Source organism: Balaenoptera ricei, chromosome 5 (assembly GCF_028023285.1).
Source record: "Balaenoptera ricei isolate mBalRic1 chromosome 5, mBalRic1.hap2, whole genome shotgun sequence".
Classification (NCBI taxonomy): domain Eukaryota; kingdom Metazoa; phylum Chordata; class Mammalia; order Artiodactyla; family Balaenopteridae; genus Balaenoptera; species Balaenoptera ricei.
In genome coordinates this window covers 129,926,205-129,943,157 of record NC_082643.1, presented here as the reverse complement: position 1 = coordinate 129,943,157, position 16,953 = coordinate 129,926,205, and the positions used below count along the sequence as shown (strand labels likewise).

At 34.5% G+C, this 16,953-nt stretch overlaps 1 protein-coding gene across 2 annotated transcripts in view; it reads left to right on the top strand.

Annotated features, from left to right (window-relative positions):
- The window catches only part of SCLT1 (sodium channel and clathrin linker 1), a 247,538-nt gene that overhangs the window by 163,341 nt on the left and 67,244 nt on the right, over positions 1 to 16,953 (top strand). For both annotated transcript variants that reach the window (XM_059924260.1, XM_059924259.1), the window contains exons 16-18: positions 412 to 557; positions 8,122 to 8,314; positions 13,813 to 14,009. In XM_059924260.1, coding sequence (XP_059780243.1) covers positions 412 to 557; positions 8,122 to 8,314; positions 13,813 to 14,009 — 536 coding nt within the window. The remainder of the gene's footprint in view (positions 1 to 411; positions 558 to 8,121; positions 8,315 to 13,812; positions 14,010 to 16,953) is intronic.

Here is a 16,953-nt window from a genome sequence, read left to right as displayed (position 1 = left end):
TGCACCACAGTATGTGTCTGTACTTTTGAATATTGCAATACAGAATTGTCTTAAAAGTGTTCATCAAAGAATCAAAGCAGTTGTCTCCAAGTGGTAACATTTAGAGTATTTTTTTAATTTCAGCTATTTTATATTTCTTTCTAACATTTATTAAAACTATTTGAATAGTACAATGAGCCTGAATAATTTCAAAAAATAAGCAATTACTTTATATGTCAGTTTTCAGCATTTTATTTTGTAAATATGAAACAACCAAAATTAATTATTGATATATTTTAATGTTATAATGGGACAGATGAACACATGATCATGAGTTTTTATTTCTCATCATTTATTTCAGTTTCTAAACTGTATAATTTCTTAAGATAATTTCCTTGTGCAGAGTAGTATACATATAAGCCTCTTCTGCAGATTTACCTTGAAGGCAGAATAAATGAAAATGATTACAGAAAACTAGAAGAAATGCACCAAAGATGCCTGGTTGCAGAGCGTTCAAAAGATGATCTTCAGCTAAGACTTAAGACAGCAGAAAATAAAATCAAACAACTTGAAATAAAGTAAGTTATTCTTTTGGGTTTTCAGAATTCATACAATTTTTGACATATTTTTTATTTTTTATAGGACTCATAATTATATCTTATGTTGAAAAAAGACTTTTTAGCACCGAATAGAATTTTTTTTCAAGATTATTTTTGAAAACTAATTTCTTCAGGAAGAAAAGATACAATACTGTACCATTTTATTTTAAGTTTCTTGTTTCTGGCAGTTAAATAGGATGTTCATAAGATCACTTTTTTCATACTAACTATGCAGCTATTACAGCAGTCTGCTTATATTTATTGCTTATATATTCAGTTTAGAGGTATTGAATATTCAGTAATAATCCATCATTTGTATTTATTACATTGTCTGTTAAAATGATAAATTTATAATCTGGCCTATCCATTCTGAATATTTCTCTACCTTTTCCCCCCAGAGTATTACTTATTATAGTAAAACTTACTTAAGTTGCATGAAGTTTCGATCTCTGTTATAGAATCTGTTTAATAGGTATTTTAAAAATAAAGAGGAATGATATCAGCAGTATGGCAGAATAGGAGGTCCCCAGCCCATGTCTCTCCACAGAAACAAATATTTGGCAGGCATCCATAGACAAAAATGCCTTTGTGGGAGCACTGGAATCCAGGTAGGAGGTTGCAAAGCCTTAGTGGAGCCCAAAAATGAGGAGGCAGGCCTGCACACCAGTGGCAGGCCCTCCAACTATGGTCCCACCTATGAACCCAAAGCAGCCCCATCTTCCTGTGGATTTGGCTCCAGCCCTCCTTGCCCGGTCCCGCACCTAGCCCCTTCCCAAGGAACCCTTATAGGTACTCTCAGTAATAGGCCTGCCAACTGTGTCCCCCAAAGCATTCCCATTACCCAGCTCCAGTTCCACTCTCCTGCAGCCCAAACAATGCTGCCCACCTGGGAACCAGCCCAGTAACCTCATGGGAGCACTAATGGACCCACTGGAAGCCACACCTGACTGTGCCCCTGGTAACAAGTCTGCCAGTGATGGACCAGACTGCACACCCAACAAAAGCCACAAGACATGGATCCAGCCCTGTTCTACCACAGTTTGAGGCAGTCTTACATGGCCAGGGATTCAACCAAGGGACCCAGCAGAAGCCACTCCTGTAGATGCCCCCATTACAGGCCTCAGACCTGACTATGATCCCTGAAGCAGTCTGTGACCCAGCTCTAGTCCCACCCTACCACAGTCCAAAAGCAGTTCTGCCTGCCCATAGGCCAGCCCAGTGAACATGGCAGGAGCACCTTAGAATCCTAACAGACACAACACCTGACTGCACCCCTGGTTACAGGTCTGCCAACCATGGACCTGGGAACAGCCACATGACATGGTTTCAGTCCCGCTTAGCTGTGATCCCAGAGGCAGTCCCATCAGTTCTGAGACAAGACAGGAGAAGGTCTTTAGCTGCCAAAACCAGTCTAAAGACTGGAAGAGGAGTCTGCTCCTTCAAATGCACAGACAGCAACAAAGAATCAAGCAAATATGACACCACCAAAGAAAACTAATAAGACTCTAGTAATCCACCCAAAACAAATGGAGATCCATTTGTTGACAAAAAATTAAAAATAACTGTCTTAAGGAAACTTAATGAACACAGATGGTCAACTACATGAAATCAGGAGAACAATACATGAACAAAATGAGAAGTTTAACAAAGAAATTGAAACCATAAAAGAACCAATCAGAAATCCTGGAGCTGAAGAATACAGCGATTGAACTGAAAAATTCAATAGAGAGCTTTATCAGCAGACTTGGTCATGCAGAAGAAAAATCAGCAAACTCGAAGATTGGTCATTTGAAATCATGCAATGAGAAGAAAAGAAAAAAGAATGAAAAAAGAGGGGAGAAAACCTACATGATTTATGGGACATCTTGAAGTGAATCAGTATCCACATTATGAAAATCCTGGAAGGAGCAAAGAATGAGAAAGGGGTAGAAAGTTTATTTAAAGAAATAATAACAGAAAACTTCCCAAATCTGGGGAGAGTAATGAACATCCAGATCCATGATGACCAAAGAACAACAAATAGAATGAACATCAAGAGCTTCATTTGATACATTATAATCAAAATGTCAAAAGTCAAAGAAAAAAAGAGAATTTGAAAACAGGAAGAGAAAAGGGACTCATCACATACAAGGGACTCCTTCAACCCCTGCATAAAACTATCAATGGATTTCTCAGAAGAAATCTTGCAGGCCAAGAGAGAGTGGCTTAATATATTCAAAGTGCTGAAAGAAAAAACTGGGAACCAAGAATACTATACTCAGCAAAGCTCTCCGTCAGAAACAAAGTAGAGATAAAAACTTTCCCAGAAAAAAAGAGATCAAAAGGAAGTCCATCACACTAGACTTATTGTACAAGAAATAATAAAGGGAGTTTTTCAAGTTGAAATGAAAGGACACTGATTAGCAACTTAAAAACATGAAAGTATAAACCTTTAGTTGTAAAGATAAGTATATAGTCAAATTCAGAATACTCCTAACACTGTAATGGTGGTACATAATCACTTTTAACTCTAGTATAGAAGCTAAAAGATAAAAAAATTTTTGAATAACAGTAGGTACAATAATGTGTTAATGGATATACAATATAAAAAGATGTAAATTATACATCAGTAACATAAATTGTGAGAGAGCAGAGAAGTAAAATTGTAGAGATTTTTATGTGATTGAAGTTAAGTCGTTACCAGGTTAAAATAGACTAACTCTAAGATGTTTCATGTAAGCCTCATGCCAATCACAAAGAAAAAAATGTGTAATAGGTACACAAACGATAAGGGAATGAAAGCATAGTACAAAAATCAACAAGAAGACAACAAAATGGTAATAAAGGAACCAAGGAACTACAAAACAGACAACAATTAACAAAATGGCAATAGTTATGTCCTTACCTATTAATAATGACTTTTAATGTAAGTGGATTAAATTCTCCAATGAAAATACATAGAGAGGCTCAATGGATTAAAAATCAAGTTCCAGCTATACACTGCCTACCAGGGACTGATTTTAAATATGAGGAAACACATAGACTAAAAGTTACAGGACTGCAAAAGATAGTCCATGCAAATGGGTACCCAAAAGATAGCAGGGTGTCTTATATCAGACAAAGTAGACTTTAAGTAAAAAACTATCACAAGACCAAAGATGGTCATTTTATAATGATAAAAGTGTTAATTTGTCAAGAGAAAATAACAATCATAACACTATATGCACTCAACATCAGAGCACCTAAGTATAATAAAGCAAATATTAACAACTGAAGGGAGAAATAGAGGGCAAACAATGATACTAAGGAACCTCAATACCTCACTTTCAGCAATAGGTAGATCATCCAGACAGAAAATCAATAAGAAGACAGCACATTTGGGCAATGCTAAAGAACAAATAGACCTAACAACGTTCTATACAACAGCAACACAGTACACATTCTTCTCAAGCATGCACAGAACATTCTCCAGAATAGATCATATGATAGGCCACAATGTAAGTCTTACCAAATTTAAGAAGACTGAAATTATGTCAAGTATCTTTTCCAACCACAATGGTATGAAACTGAAATGCAGTAACAGGAGAAAAAGTGAAAAATTAACAAATAGGTGGAAATTAAATATCACACTCCTGAGCGACCAGTGGGTCAAAGAAGAAATCAAACAGGAAATCAATAAACATCTTGAGACAAACAAAAATAGAAACAAAATATACCAAACTTATGAGATGCAGCAAAACCAGTTCTTAACGGAAAGTTTACAGTGATAAATGCCCTACATTAAGAAAAAAAAGATCTCAAATAAACAACCCAACTTTACACCTTAAGGAACTAGAAAAAGAAGAAAAAACTAAGCCCAAAGTTAGGAGAAGGAAGGAAATGACAAAGATTAGAGCAGAAATAGAGAATTTTTTTAAAAAATAGAAAAGATCAACCAAACTAAGACTTGGTGTTTTAAAAAGATAAACAAAATTGACAACCCTGTAACTAGACTAAGAAAAAAAGAGAGAAAACTCAATAAATAAAAATCAGAAATAAAAGAGGGCACATTACCACTGATACCACACAAATATAAAGGACCGTAGGAGACTACTATGAACAATGATATGCCAACAAGTTGGACAACCATGAAGAAATGGATAAATTACTAGAAACATACAACCATATGAGAAATAGAAAATCTGAACAGACCAGTTACTCTTAAGGAGACTGAATCAGTAATCAAAAACCTCCTTGGATTTTTGAAACATTCAGAACCAGATGGCTTCACTGATGAATTCTACCAAACATTTAAAGAAGATTTAATGCCAATCCTTCTTAAACTCTTTCATAAAATTGAAAAAGAGAGAGCATTTCCAAACTCATTTTACGAGGCCAACATTACTCTGATACCAAAGCAAGACAAAGATTCTATAAGAAAATAAAATTACAGGCTAATATCCCTGATGAACATAAATGCAAAAATCCTAAAAAAAAAAAAAAACTCAAGAGTGTATTAAAAGGATCATAGTGGGATTAAAACCTAGGATGCAAGGATGCTTTTGACATACACAGATCAATAAATGTGATGCAACACCACATTAAAGAATGAGGGATAAAATTCGTATGATCATTTCAATAGATACAGAAAAAGCATTTCACAAAATATAATTCGTAATAAAAACTCTCAACAAATTAGATGTAGAAGAAGTGTTCCTCAACATAGTAAAGGCCATATATAACAAGCCCACAACTAATGTCATACCCTGTGGTGAAAAGCTGAAAGTTTTTTTTTAAAGATCGTGAAAAAGACAGGAGTGCCCACTCTTGCTGCTTCTCTTCAACATAGTATGTCTTAGAGAAATTAGACAAGAAGAAAATATAAAATGTATCTAAATTGGAAGAGAAGTAAAATTGTCTTTGTTTACAGATGACATGATCCCATATATTGAAAACTGGAGACTCAACCACAAAGCCATTAGAACAAATACATGAATTTACTAACAACAAACTATATGAAAAAGAAATTAACAATTCCATTTACAATACCACCAAAAAGAATAAAATGCTTAGAATGAATTTATAACCAAGGAAGTGAAAAACCTGTACACTGAAAACTAAAAAACATTGAGGAAGTAAGTTGACAAAGTCACAAATAAATATAAAGATGTGTTTATAAACTGAACGAAGCAATAACGTTAAAATGTCCATACTACACAAAGCCATCTATAGATTCAATAAAATCCCTATCAAATTTCCAATGGTGTTTTCACAGAAATAGAAAAAAGTCCTAAAATTCATAATGAACCTCAAAAGACTCTGAATAGCCAAAGCAGTCTGGAGCAAGAACAAAAAACTGGATGCATCACACTTCCTGATTTCAAAATATATTACAAAGCTTTAGTAATCAAAACAGTACAATACTGGCATAAAACAGATGTATAGATTATGGCACAGAGTAGAGAGTGCAGAGATAAATACACACATTGGTAGTCACTGGATCTTTGACAGGGGTGCCAAGAACACACGTGGAGAAAGGATAGTCTGTTCAATAAATGGTGCTGGGAAAACTGGATATCCACATGTAGAAGAAAAATTGGACCCATATGTCACACCATGTACAAAAATAAGGTCATAATGGATTAAAGGCTTAAATGTATGTTCTGAAACTATAAAATTACCAGAAGAAAATATAGGGAAAAAGCTTCTTGACGTTGGTCTTGGCAGCAGTTTTTTTGAATATGACCCCACAAGTACAGGTAACAAAAGCAAAAATAGACCAGTGGAATTACATCAAACTAAGAACTTTCTACATAGCAAAGAAAACAGTCAACAGAGTGAAGAGACAACCTATGACATAGGAAAAAATGTTTGCCAATAATACATCTGATATGGAGTTAATTTCCAAAATATGTAATAAACTTAACAACTCAATAGCAAAAAAGAAAAAAGAAAAAAGAAAAAAACACATAAATTGGGCAAAGGACCTGAACAGATTTTTCCCAGAAGAAGACATAGACATCCAATAGATATATCAAAAGGTACTCATCATCACTTATTATCAGGGAAATGCAAATCAAACCCACAGTGAGGTATTACCTCACACCTGTTAGGATGGCTGTTGTCAAAAAGACAAAAGATAACAAGTGTTGGCAAGAATGTGGAGAAGGGAGAACCCTTCTACACTGTTGGTGAGAATGTAAATTAGTACAGCCACTATGGAAAACAGTATGGAGGTGCCTCAAAAAATTAAAAATAGAACTGCCATATGATCCAACAATCCTATTTCTGGGTATAGATCCAAAGGCAACAAAATCATTGTTTCAAAGAGATATCCACACTCCCATGTTCATTGCAGTCAGTATTATTGACAATAACCAAGATACGGAAACAACCTAAGTGTCTGTTGACAGAAGAATGGATAAAGGAAAGGTGGTGTATGTGTGTGTGTATGTGTACATATGGGGATGGATATATATATATATTTTTTTTTTTTTTTTCTCTAAGAATCTCCTCCTTTCTCTATTTTTTCTTAAAAATAATTTGTTGAAAAACTGGGTTGTTAGTATTGTAGAGTTTCCTCTACCTACATGCATATATGTGGTGTCATTTACCTTATTTCCTGCCCCATGCAGTTCCTAAAAACTAATAACTAAATCAGGAGGCTTGATCTGATTCAGCTTTCACTTTTTTTGTAAGAATGCTTCATAAATGGTAATATTTTGGACTCCTGTTTGGAAGCACATAATGTGTCGTTGTTTTTGATCTCAGCATCTTTCTGACTTGAGCATTTTTTGAGGATCATTGCCTAGATCCATCATTTCATTAGGAATCAGCCAAGGTTGAGATACGAAAGAAGGGGCTACAAGTATTATGGGGGTAAAGGACCTTATATATTCCCTGTGACACCTATTGACCAGGGAATGTTCACAGTATTTGATTATCTGGGATTGAAAAGATGGAAATTTTAAAAGATAGGAATAAAAATTAGCAGTATATTGAAACAAGATACATGTCTGGAGGTTGTGTCACTCAATAATCCATTGTTGAGAAAGTTCAAGAAATATAACCTATTTAACCTGTGATAAAACAAGAAGTTTATACAACTAGAAGTTTATAAAAACCATTTCTAAGACATGTAACAGGAAAATATGAATTGGGTCTTATTATAGTTCATAATTTATTGTAGTCAGCTAATGTCTTCCTACAGAGTTGATTGATAATGAAAGGAGTTTTGACTATTACTTACTCCACCTTCCTCACCATTAGCTTTAGTTTGTCCCCTTGAAGTCCTCTTTACACAGTGATTCTCAGTGTTAGTAAAAATTTGAAAGAGGTTTCACATTGACTTTCTAGGTGAGTGATAACAGTTCAGCTTATCTATTCTTAGTTAAGATTGCTTAAATTGAACCTATTTGCCTGGTGTAACGTAACATTGTGAAACCACATAGCTTAAGTTTATAGTGAGGAGAAATGGCTCAGAACAAAGAAAACAGGTCTACAGTATAAAATATAGACAGACTTCTTGACTTCTATTACAGATCATTAAGTTTAAAGATTCCTTTTGTTTTGTTTTTTTATTCAGTTCCTCGGAAGAGATATCACGTTGCCAAGAAATGATTCAGAAACTTCAAAATGTATTGGAGTCTGAGAGAGAGAACTGTGGATTTGTCAGTGAACAAAGGCTGAAACTTCAGCAGGAAAATGAGCAGTTACAGAAACAGACTGAGGATTTAAGAAAGATTGCTCTCGAGGCTCAAAAAAAAGCCAAATTAAAGGTATTTTCAAAACTAGTTAGAATTAAATGTATACTTGTGAAAATCAAAATATAGAGAATATTCACAGAGACCTAGTAAAACATTTTTAAGGTCTTTTTGGGTTTTTTTTTATGCCTTCTCATCAGATAGCACTAAATCATAATGCAGAGTGTTAGCCAGTCTTTTCTTTATTGTAGAACTTGGCAAGCATACTTGAAAATGATTGCTTTCACTATTCACACACAAAAAAATTCTTTTCCAACCATGAAATGCACTGATATTCCTGCCAAAGCAATTTAAGCAGTGCTAGCAAAACTATAGATTAGATAACTTTACGGACTGCCGTCCTCTCTTTTCCTTCCATAATAGCGTCTCGAAAATAGAACTCTTAAAACTAGCTGTATAGTGGATGGTACGTCAGTATGATCTGAGAACCCCTCATAGGTAGTCTAAAAATTCCATGACAGGAAGAAAGCAAGGGACAAAAATCTCCTCTGGAAGAAAATTCCCTTTTATTTTCTCTCTCCTTCCCCCCTTCTTTACTCTAATGCTTACATGGTTTGGCAATAGGAACATGATAACCTGTTTGAGGGAGCTTCAAGCGCAGGTATCACCATCAACATGTTGCTTGCCTTTCCGCATTCCATGTGACTTTTGTAAAAAGTGGCATTAACTCTTTATGATAAAGCTCCATATTTTCCAGTTTCATAGTAAGGATATGGGGTGGTAACATTAGTGTTTCACTTTTTTCTTGTTATTATGAGCTCTCATAAGAACTCACATTCCAACCTAATTCATATCAGTGTATATTTATTGGATGCCTCCTTTTGCAAGTATCAGACACTGGTTATTTAGAAAAGCTTTAACTCTGAAAAAGAGACCCTTACATATCATGCAAAAAAGCTTGTGCTTTGTGCTTTAGACTATGGGAAATCTTTGAAAAACAAAGGGGCAAAGTCACACTACCAGACATCAAGACTTGATAGAAAGGTATAGTAATTAAGATAGTGTGTAATCTATATAAGAATAATCGACCTGATCAATGGAACAAAATAAAGTCCAGGAACAAACCCACTTTTCATAATCACCTCATTTATAACAAAGGCACCATGGAAGTTCAATAGGGAAAGAATTATCTTTATGACAGATAATGCTAGATGTTTACAATAAATCATGCTACAATAATAATAGATCAACTGGGTCCATATTTTAAAAATAAACCTTGACCCCTATATCACACCATACATTTAAATTAATTTGAGCTGCCATGTAGACCTAAATGTGAAATATTAAATGATGGAACTTAAGGAGAAAATCTTCATGACCTTAAGAAAGAATTTCTTAAACAGCACAGAGAACTGATTATAATGAAAAGATGGATGAATTGGATTTCATTAAAATTAAGATTTTTAAGTCATCAAAAGAGACACCATTGAGAGAGTGAAAAGTGGAAGAAAGAATTTATAATACATACAACCAAAAAAAAAAAAAGGATTCATTTCTAGAATATAAAAACTTTCACCAATTAATAAGGAAATAATTAATAAGGAAAAAACGTTTAACAATCAGGAGAAAACAGACACCCCATTTCCAAAAATGGGCAAAAGAATTAAATAGACGCTTTATAAAAGAGAATATATGAAAAAATGTTCAACTTCATTATATGTCTGGGAAATATAATTAAACCTATAATGAGGTACTACTGCATAGCTACCAGAATGGCTAAGATTTTAAAACTGACAATATCAAGTGTTGACAAAGTTGTAAAACAACTGGTACTTTCATGTTATTTTGGGGAATGTAAATTGGTACAACCACCACTTGGCAGTATGTTTTAAAGCTGGACATACATGCATACTATGCCAAATAATAATAATACTGGCTACATACCCAACAGGTATGAGTGCTTGTGTTCATCAAAACATGTATATAAGAATATCCATAGAAGTTTTAATCATATCAAACCCTGAAAATAACTTAAATGTCCATCAACATGAGATGATATAAATAAATTGTGGTGTGTTCATGTACGGGAATAGAAGAAAAAAATGAACTATGTCTATAAGCAATGGTGGGTGAGTCTCACAGACATAAATTTGGACAAAGAAGCCAGACATAAAAAAGCTTATAGTCTATTAATTTCATTATATGAAAGTGAAGAATGGGCATAATTGCCTATAAGGATGGCATCAGAATAATGGTCACATTTTAGGTGGGTGAATATTGATTAGAAGGGCATGTGAGAGAGCCTCCTGCGGTACCTAAATCTGGGTGGTGACTCTGGTATGTCAGTATACATGTAAAAGTTGGTTGTATCCTTAAGATTCATGTACTTCATTGTAAGAGAGAGAGAAATCTTGGCAGAGAAAAAGTGGGTAGGATTATAGATAGAACAAAAGTGGCTATGAGTTTGATGATTATGGAAGCTGGGTGATCAGCATATAGAGATTCATTCTAATAGTCTTTCTATTTTGTGTATGCTTGAAAGTTTCCACACTGAAACATTTACATAATTAAAAAAAAGTCAATGTACTTCGGTGAAAAAATGTTAAATCTTCATCTTATATTTTAAATTTCATATGGATTAATAACTAAAAACTATTAATGATGAATTTCCCCACTTGATACTGCACCTGTTCTATCTTTAACCGTTCAGGATAGTAACTGATGTTTCTTGGAAAACAAAAAGATGACAGAAAGCTTATCTACCAAAAATGCTCCCTTTGTGCCAAGTCTGCATCTAGCTTAAGAGAAGAATCATTGGTAAATAAGGGACAAAAGTTCTGAACTAACTAGATAGCTGTAAATTATATTTTATGGAGGAGGGCTGTCAGATAAATTGCTCCTTTGTAGCCGATTCCTTCTTTGACAACATAGGAATCTAGTGCTACACTTTGCGGCTTTTCTCCCCCTTGAAAAAGAGTGTGATCTTTCATAGATAAACTGAAAGGAGCCAAAAAGATCAAGACAGTTGGATGTTGAGAGGTCAGTTGGCTGAGAACCTTAACAACTTATTATGTGAAGTTTTCATTTGATCTTAAATCCACTGCTGTCCTTTCCGCCCCAGCTTTCTCTTTTCCTAACTCCTCCTCCCTTCTTTCTGAAAAGGATCTCCATATCTCTGTGGTCTGAATACCCCTCATAAAAATATAAAATTAGGAAATGGATAGTTTTTAGCAATCTTGTCTACTTTTGAGTAGTTTTCTGCAGAGGAAGGACACAGAAGAAGGGAAGAAGACCATAAATCCTTTTTTCCAACCCAACATTCTGAATTGAATCGTTAGTAGGACTTTTGTTGTTATAGAAGACATGGTTGTTTTGGTCCTTATCCTTCCAACATCAGCGTAGACCTGTCCAGTTTAACAATCGGAATTGCATCAGCTGAAGTATCTGGGGTTTGTTTGAAGACTAAATTTTGATACCAGAAAGCTATCATTTATTCAGTCTACAGATATGTTTTGACATCCTTACTATGATTCAGGTGCTGAAAATGTAATAGTAAACAAAAAAGACATGGTCCCCATCCTTAAAAACTTATTTGCATGGAGGTGGGAAAACTTTAAATGTATCTTTGCAAACTAATAAATGCCCTTTAGGAAAAACGTAGGGCACTATGAGAGCTTTTTCTAGATAGATGGTAAGAGAATTTCCCTGTAGGATCAATAATTGAGCTGAATTCCAAAAGTTGACTAGAGATAACTAAGATAAGCAGGAGGGGAAAGATTATTCCAGGAAAAGGGAACAACATGTGAAAAGACCCAAGAATGAGAAAGCATTGTGGCAGAAACAAAGGAAGAGAAGGGAATAGTAGCATAATACAAGCTTGTAGAATTAGAGACAGGTTATCATGAAGGACCTTGAAAAAGGCTTGTCAAACTGCAAATAGATTTTCCAAGTGGAAGAAATGGAGAGTTAAGTAGGCAGGAAGAGTGCTAAAGCTATATAGATGCATAGATCAGTTTTTAATACATGTGTGAGAGAGACAGAGACAGAATTAAATACTTCCACTTAAGATATCAGAACCATGGCTTCTCCAGAGAAAATGGAGATTGAGGCAGGGAAGGATATTCAATTCTAAATTTGTAGAATTCAGTAATTCAAAAATGGTTTAAATCGAGCAGGAGTCACGGAGCCTCAGGAGGCCTGCACAGCAGTAATATAATACACAATTAATAAATCCAAAGTTGTTTTTTCCAGTGCCAGTGTTTATAAAGTCAAATTTCTACTTGGGTACCATTTGAGAAAACAAATTTAAGAGTTTTAGGAAGATGTTGCATTTAGCAAGGGTAGTGAGGACAGGATGTTTGCAGTTTTCCCCCATGAGCCGTGGGTTTAGCTGTTGTCGAGTTTTCTTTGGTGTTTTTGAATTGGTAAAATCGAGTTCCTTATTCATTCTTTTTTGAGTTTAAAAGCAGCCATATTTAATCAATCACGAGAAGTCATTCCAGCTGTGACCATTTTTAAAGCACATTAGAATATCACAAGATAGGTATTCTTTATGATATTTCTTTAGTGTAGCAAGATAAAGATGGCCTGAGAGTGCACCAAAGAAATTGTTCTTGTAACTATTTCCTCAGTTGCCCCAAGTATGGTAATAGGTAGTTTCATTCTAGCTGCATACAAAAGCAGACAGTTCACTACATACACTGGGTACTTTAGGTCATTAGGGTTAATTCTCTCCCTGAACCCAGCTGAGAAAGCTTTTAGGGTATCCAAAGAGCATTTATTTGTATGTTCATTCTGCATTAAGGTATTTTTACTATAATGACATAAATAACCTAGAAATAACTGAAGACATTTCCATATGAGTTTCTGAAAATCACCGTAGTGTTTTCCTGAAAAACAAAATACATTGTTTATTTATACTGTAACTGAAGTGGTAGAGGAATTCCTGCCCTTTGAAAGACAATCTGAACTTTAGTATGTAAGTCAAAAGTGACTTGAGGAGCTTCTAAAATGAGCTTCTCATGAGCACATCAGAGTGCTGGGAGGATGGCATACTTGGAGAGGGCGTGGAAGCTCCGCACTCCCCCTACATCCATACCTTGCTTGGTGTGTCTCTTCTATTTGACTGTGCGGGAGTTGTATCCTTTATAATAAACCAAGGAGCACTTCTTGTGTTTTAAAAACGTAAATGGCTTCCGTTTAAACCCAACTCTCAGTTACTGAGAGCATGAATATTTTCTATGGATTCTGGCAACAAAAGTAAAAGTAGATGATGAGAGCAGCTTTATTTCAGATAGTATACTTTTTTCCTACTGGCATTTAAGGTGTTGGGGAAAGTGGTGAAAAATTTGTAGTCCATCATAATTCTGGTTTCATTAAACTTATGGTATAAAATAGGATAAATCTTCATCTGTGATGGAGACAAATTATAAACTTAATTTTTGTATAAGTTTCTCATCCAAATATTTCTATGCCACAAACACAAAAAATGATTCCTTTTGTATATACCATTGATCATTATATCTCCTAGAAAAACAGAAAAGAAAAAATACTGTGTTCATTTTATTCCTTAGATCAGTACGATGGAGCATGAATTTTCAATAAAGGAACATGGGTTTGAAGTTCAGTTAAGAGAGATGGAAGACAGTAATCGAAATTCCACAGTTGAACTGAGGCATCTCTTAGCAACTCAGCAGAAGGCAGCCTGTAGGTGGAAAGAAGAAATGAAGAAACTCACTGAGAGTGCGGAAATTAGAATCAGTAGTCTAAAGTAAGTCCACTATTAATTGTTTGATACATTTAACAGAAGAAATTATTTATCTTTTAGTTTAATGTTCTTGCCATAATCTTTTTTGTAAAAATGTATAAATCTGGGCCTTGTACTTATATATTTTATTCAGCAAATATTTATTAAACTACTATGAAAAATATTAAGCATTATAAACCAAACTAATACTGTTTGTTTTATAAATTTTATGCATACTTCAGAAAATACAATGATTTTTGTTGGACATAGCAGTTTAGAATCTTAATACTATTTGTATATAGATATAGCACAGTAATGTTCTATAGTTGCAACAAAATCTATTTGGCTGCAAAGCCTAAAATATTTGTTCTCTGGCCCTTTAAGAATTTGCTGACCCATGCAGAAAGAACTTGAACATTTATGACGAACGAAATGGGAAGCTATGAAGGGCTTTTAGCAAAATGATATAATCAGGGTTAAATGTTCGACAGATCATTTTGACTGCTGTGTGACGAATAGACTGGAGAGGGTCAAGGATAGAAGAAGAGAGAAGGCAAACCAGTACTATAATAATCCAAGTAAAAAATGATGGTAACTTGGATTAAGTTTTGAAGGACTGAAAATCATTTTTTTTTAAAGTTTGCTTTGGGCCGTGTTAAGTATGAGCCACCTAAAAGACATTTAAGTCAGAATATCAACTTGTTAGTTGGATACATAAGTTTGGAGTTCAGGAAAAATATTGCAACAGGAGCTGTATATTTGGAAATCATTAACATACACATGATTTTTAAAGTCATGGAATGAGAAGGTATAGAAACGAAGTCTGGATAGGGAAATTAAGCTATCCGAGGACTAAGTTCTGAAAATTAGTTTGGAGAGATGAAAATTCCACTGAGACTGAGAAAAAATATCGAGGCAAACAAGAATCAGGACAGAATGGTTAAAAAAAAAAAATTCAAAAAGAGTAAGTGATAAAAATAGGTGATGTTTACATTTTACAGATAAACTGAGACTGAGGGAGGTTAAGGAACTTGTTCAAGGTCACATAGCTAATGAAGTGACAGATCCTGGTTTCAAATTTAGGCAGCTCGTGTGAAGACAATACAGTCCTAACCATTAAGGTTTGTGGGGGTTTTTTGCATTTTATTATTTTTTTAATTGAAGAATATTTGCTGTACAATATTATATGTTACAGGTGTACAATATAGTGATTCACAATATTTAAAGGTTTTATTTAATTTATATAATAGTTATAAAATATTGGCTATTTTCCCTGTGTTGTACAATATATCCTTTTGCTTATTTTATACCTAATAGTTTGCAACTCTTAATCCACTACCCCTGTACTGACCCTCCCCCCCTTCCCTCTCCCCACTGGTTACCACTAGTTTGTTTTCTATATCTGTGAGCCTGCTTCTTTTTTGTTATATTCACTAGTTTCTTTTTTATGGCTGAGTAGTATTCCATTGTGTATATACTCCACATCTTTTTTTATCCATTCATCTACTGATAGACACTTAGGTTGCTTCCACGTCTTGGCAATTGTAAATAATGCTGCTATGAATGTTGGAGTGCATGTATCTTTTCGAATTAGTGGTTAGGTTTTTTTTTTGTATATATACCCAAGGGTGGAATTGCCAGGTCCCATGGTAGTTCTATTTTTAGCTTTTGAGAAACCTCCATACTGTTTTCCACAGTGGATGTGCCAATTTACATTCCCACCAGCAATGTATGAGGGTTCCCTTTTCTCCACATCCTTGCCACCGTTTGTTATTTGTGTTGTTTTTGATAGTAGCCATTCTGACATGTATGAGGTGATATTTCATTGTAGTTTTTATCTGCATTTCCCTGATGATTAGTGATGTTGAACATCTTTTCATGTGCCTGTTGGCCATCTGCATTTACTCTTTGGAAAAATGTCAGGTAAGCCTGTATCACTATAAACTTCCCTCTTAGACCTTGTTTTGTTGTGTCCCATAAGTTTTGGATTGTTGTGTTTTCATTTTCATTTGTCTCTTTTTTATTTCCTCTCTGATTTCTTCAATGATCCATTGCTTGTTTAGTAGCATATTGTTTAGCCTGCACATGTTTGTGTTTTTTACAGTTTTTTCCTTGTAGTTGATTTCTAGTCTCATAGCTTTGTGGTCAGAAAAGATGCTTGATATGATTTCAATTTTCTTAAATTTATCAAGGCTTGTTTTCTGGTCTAGCATGTGATCTATCCTGGAGAATGTTCCATTTGCATTTGAAAGGAATGTATTTTGCTGCTTTCAGGTGGAATACTCTCTATATATATATCAATTAAGTTCATTTGGTCTGATGTGTCTTTTAAGGCAAGGATTTCCTTATTGATTTTATGTCTGAATGATCTGTCCATTGATGTAAGTGGTATATCAAAGTCCCCCACTATTATTGTATTACTGTCAATTTCTCCTTTTATGTCCATTAATATTTGCCTTATGTATTTAGGTGCTCCTATGTTGGGTACATATATATTCACAGTTGTTATATCTTTTGCTTGATTTTATCCCTTGATCATTATGTATTGTCCTTCTTTGTCTCTTCCAACAGTCTTTATTTTAAAGCCTATTTTATCTGATATAAGTATTGCTACTCTGGGTTTCTTTTGATTTCCATTTGCATGGAATACCTTTTTCCATCCCCTCACTTTCAGTTTGTGCGTGTCTCTAGATCTGAAGTGAGTCTCTTGTAGGCAGCATATATACGGGTCTTTTTTTGTATCCAGTCAGCCACTGTGTGTCTTTTGGTTGGAACATTTAGTCCATTCACATTTAAGGTAATTACTGATATGTCTTTTCTTATTGCCATTTTGTTCATTGTTTGGGGCTTGTTTTTGTAGGCCTTTTCTTTCCCTTTCTTCTTTTGTTCTCTTCTCTTGTGACTTTATTACTATCTTTAGTGTTATGTTTGGATTCCTTTTTCTTTTTTGTGTATATATCTGTTACAG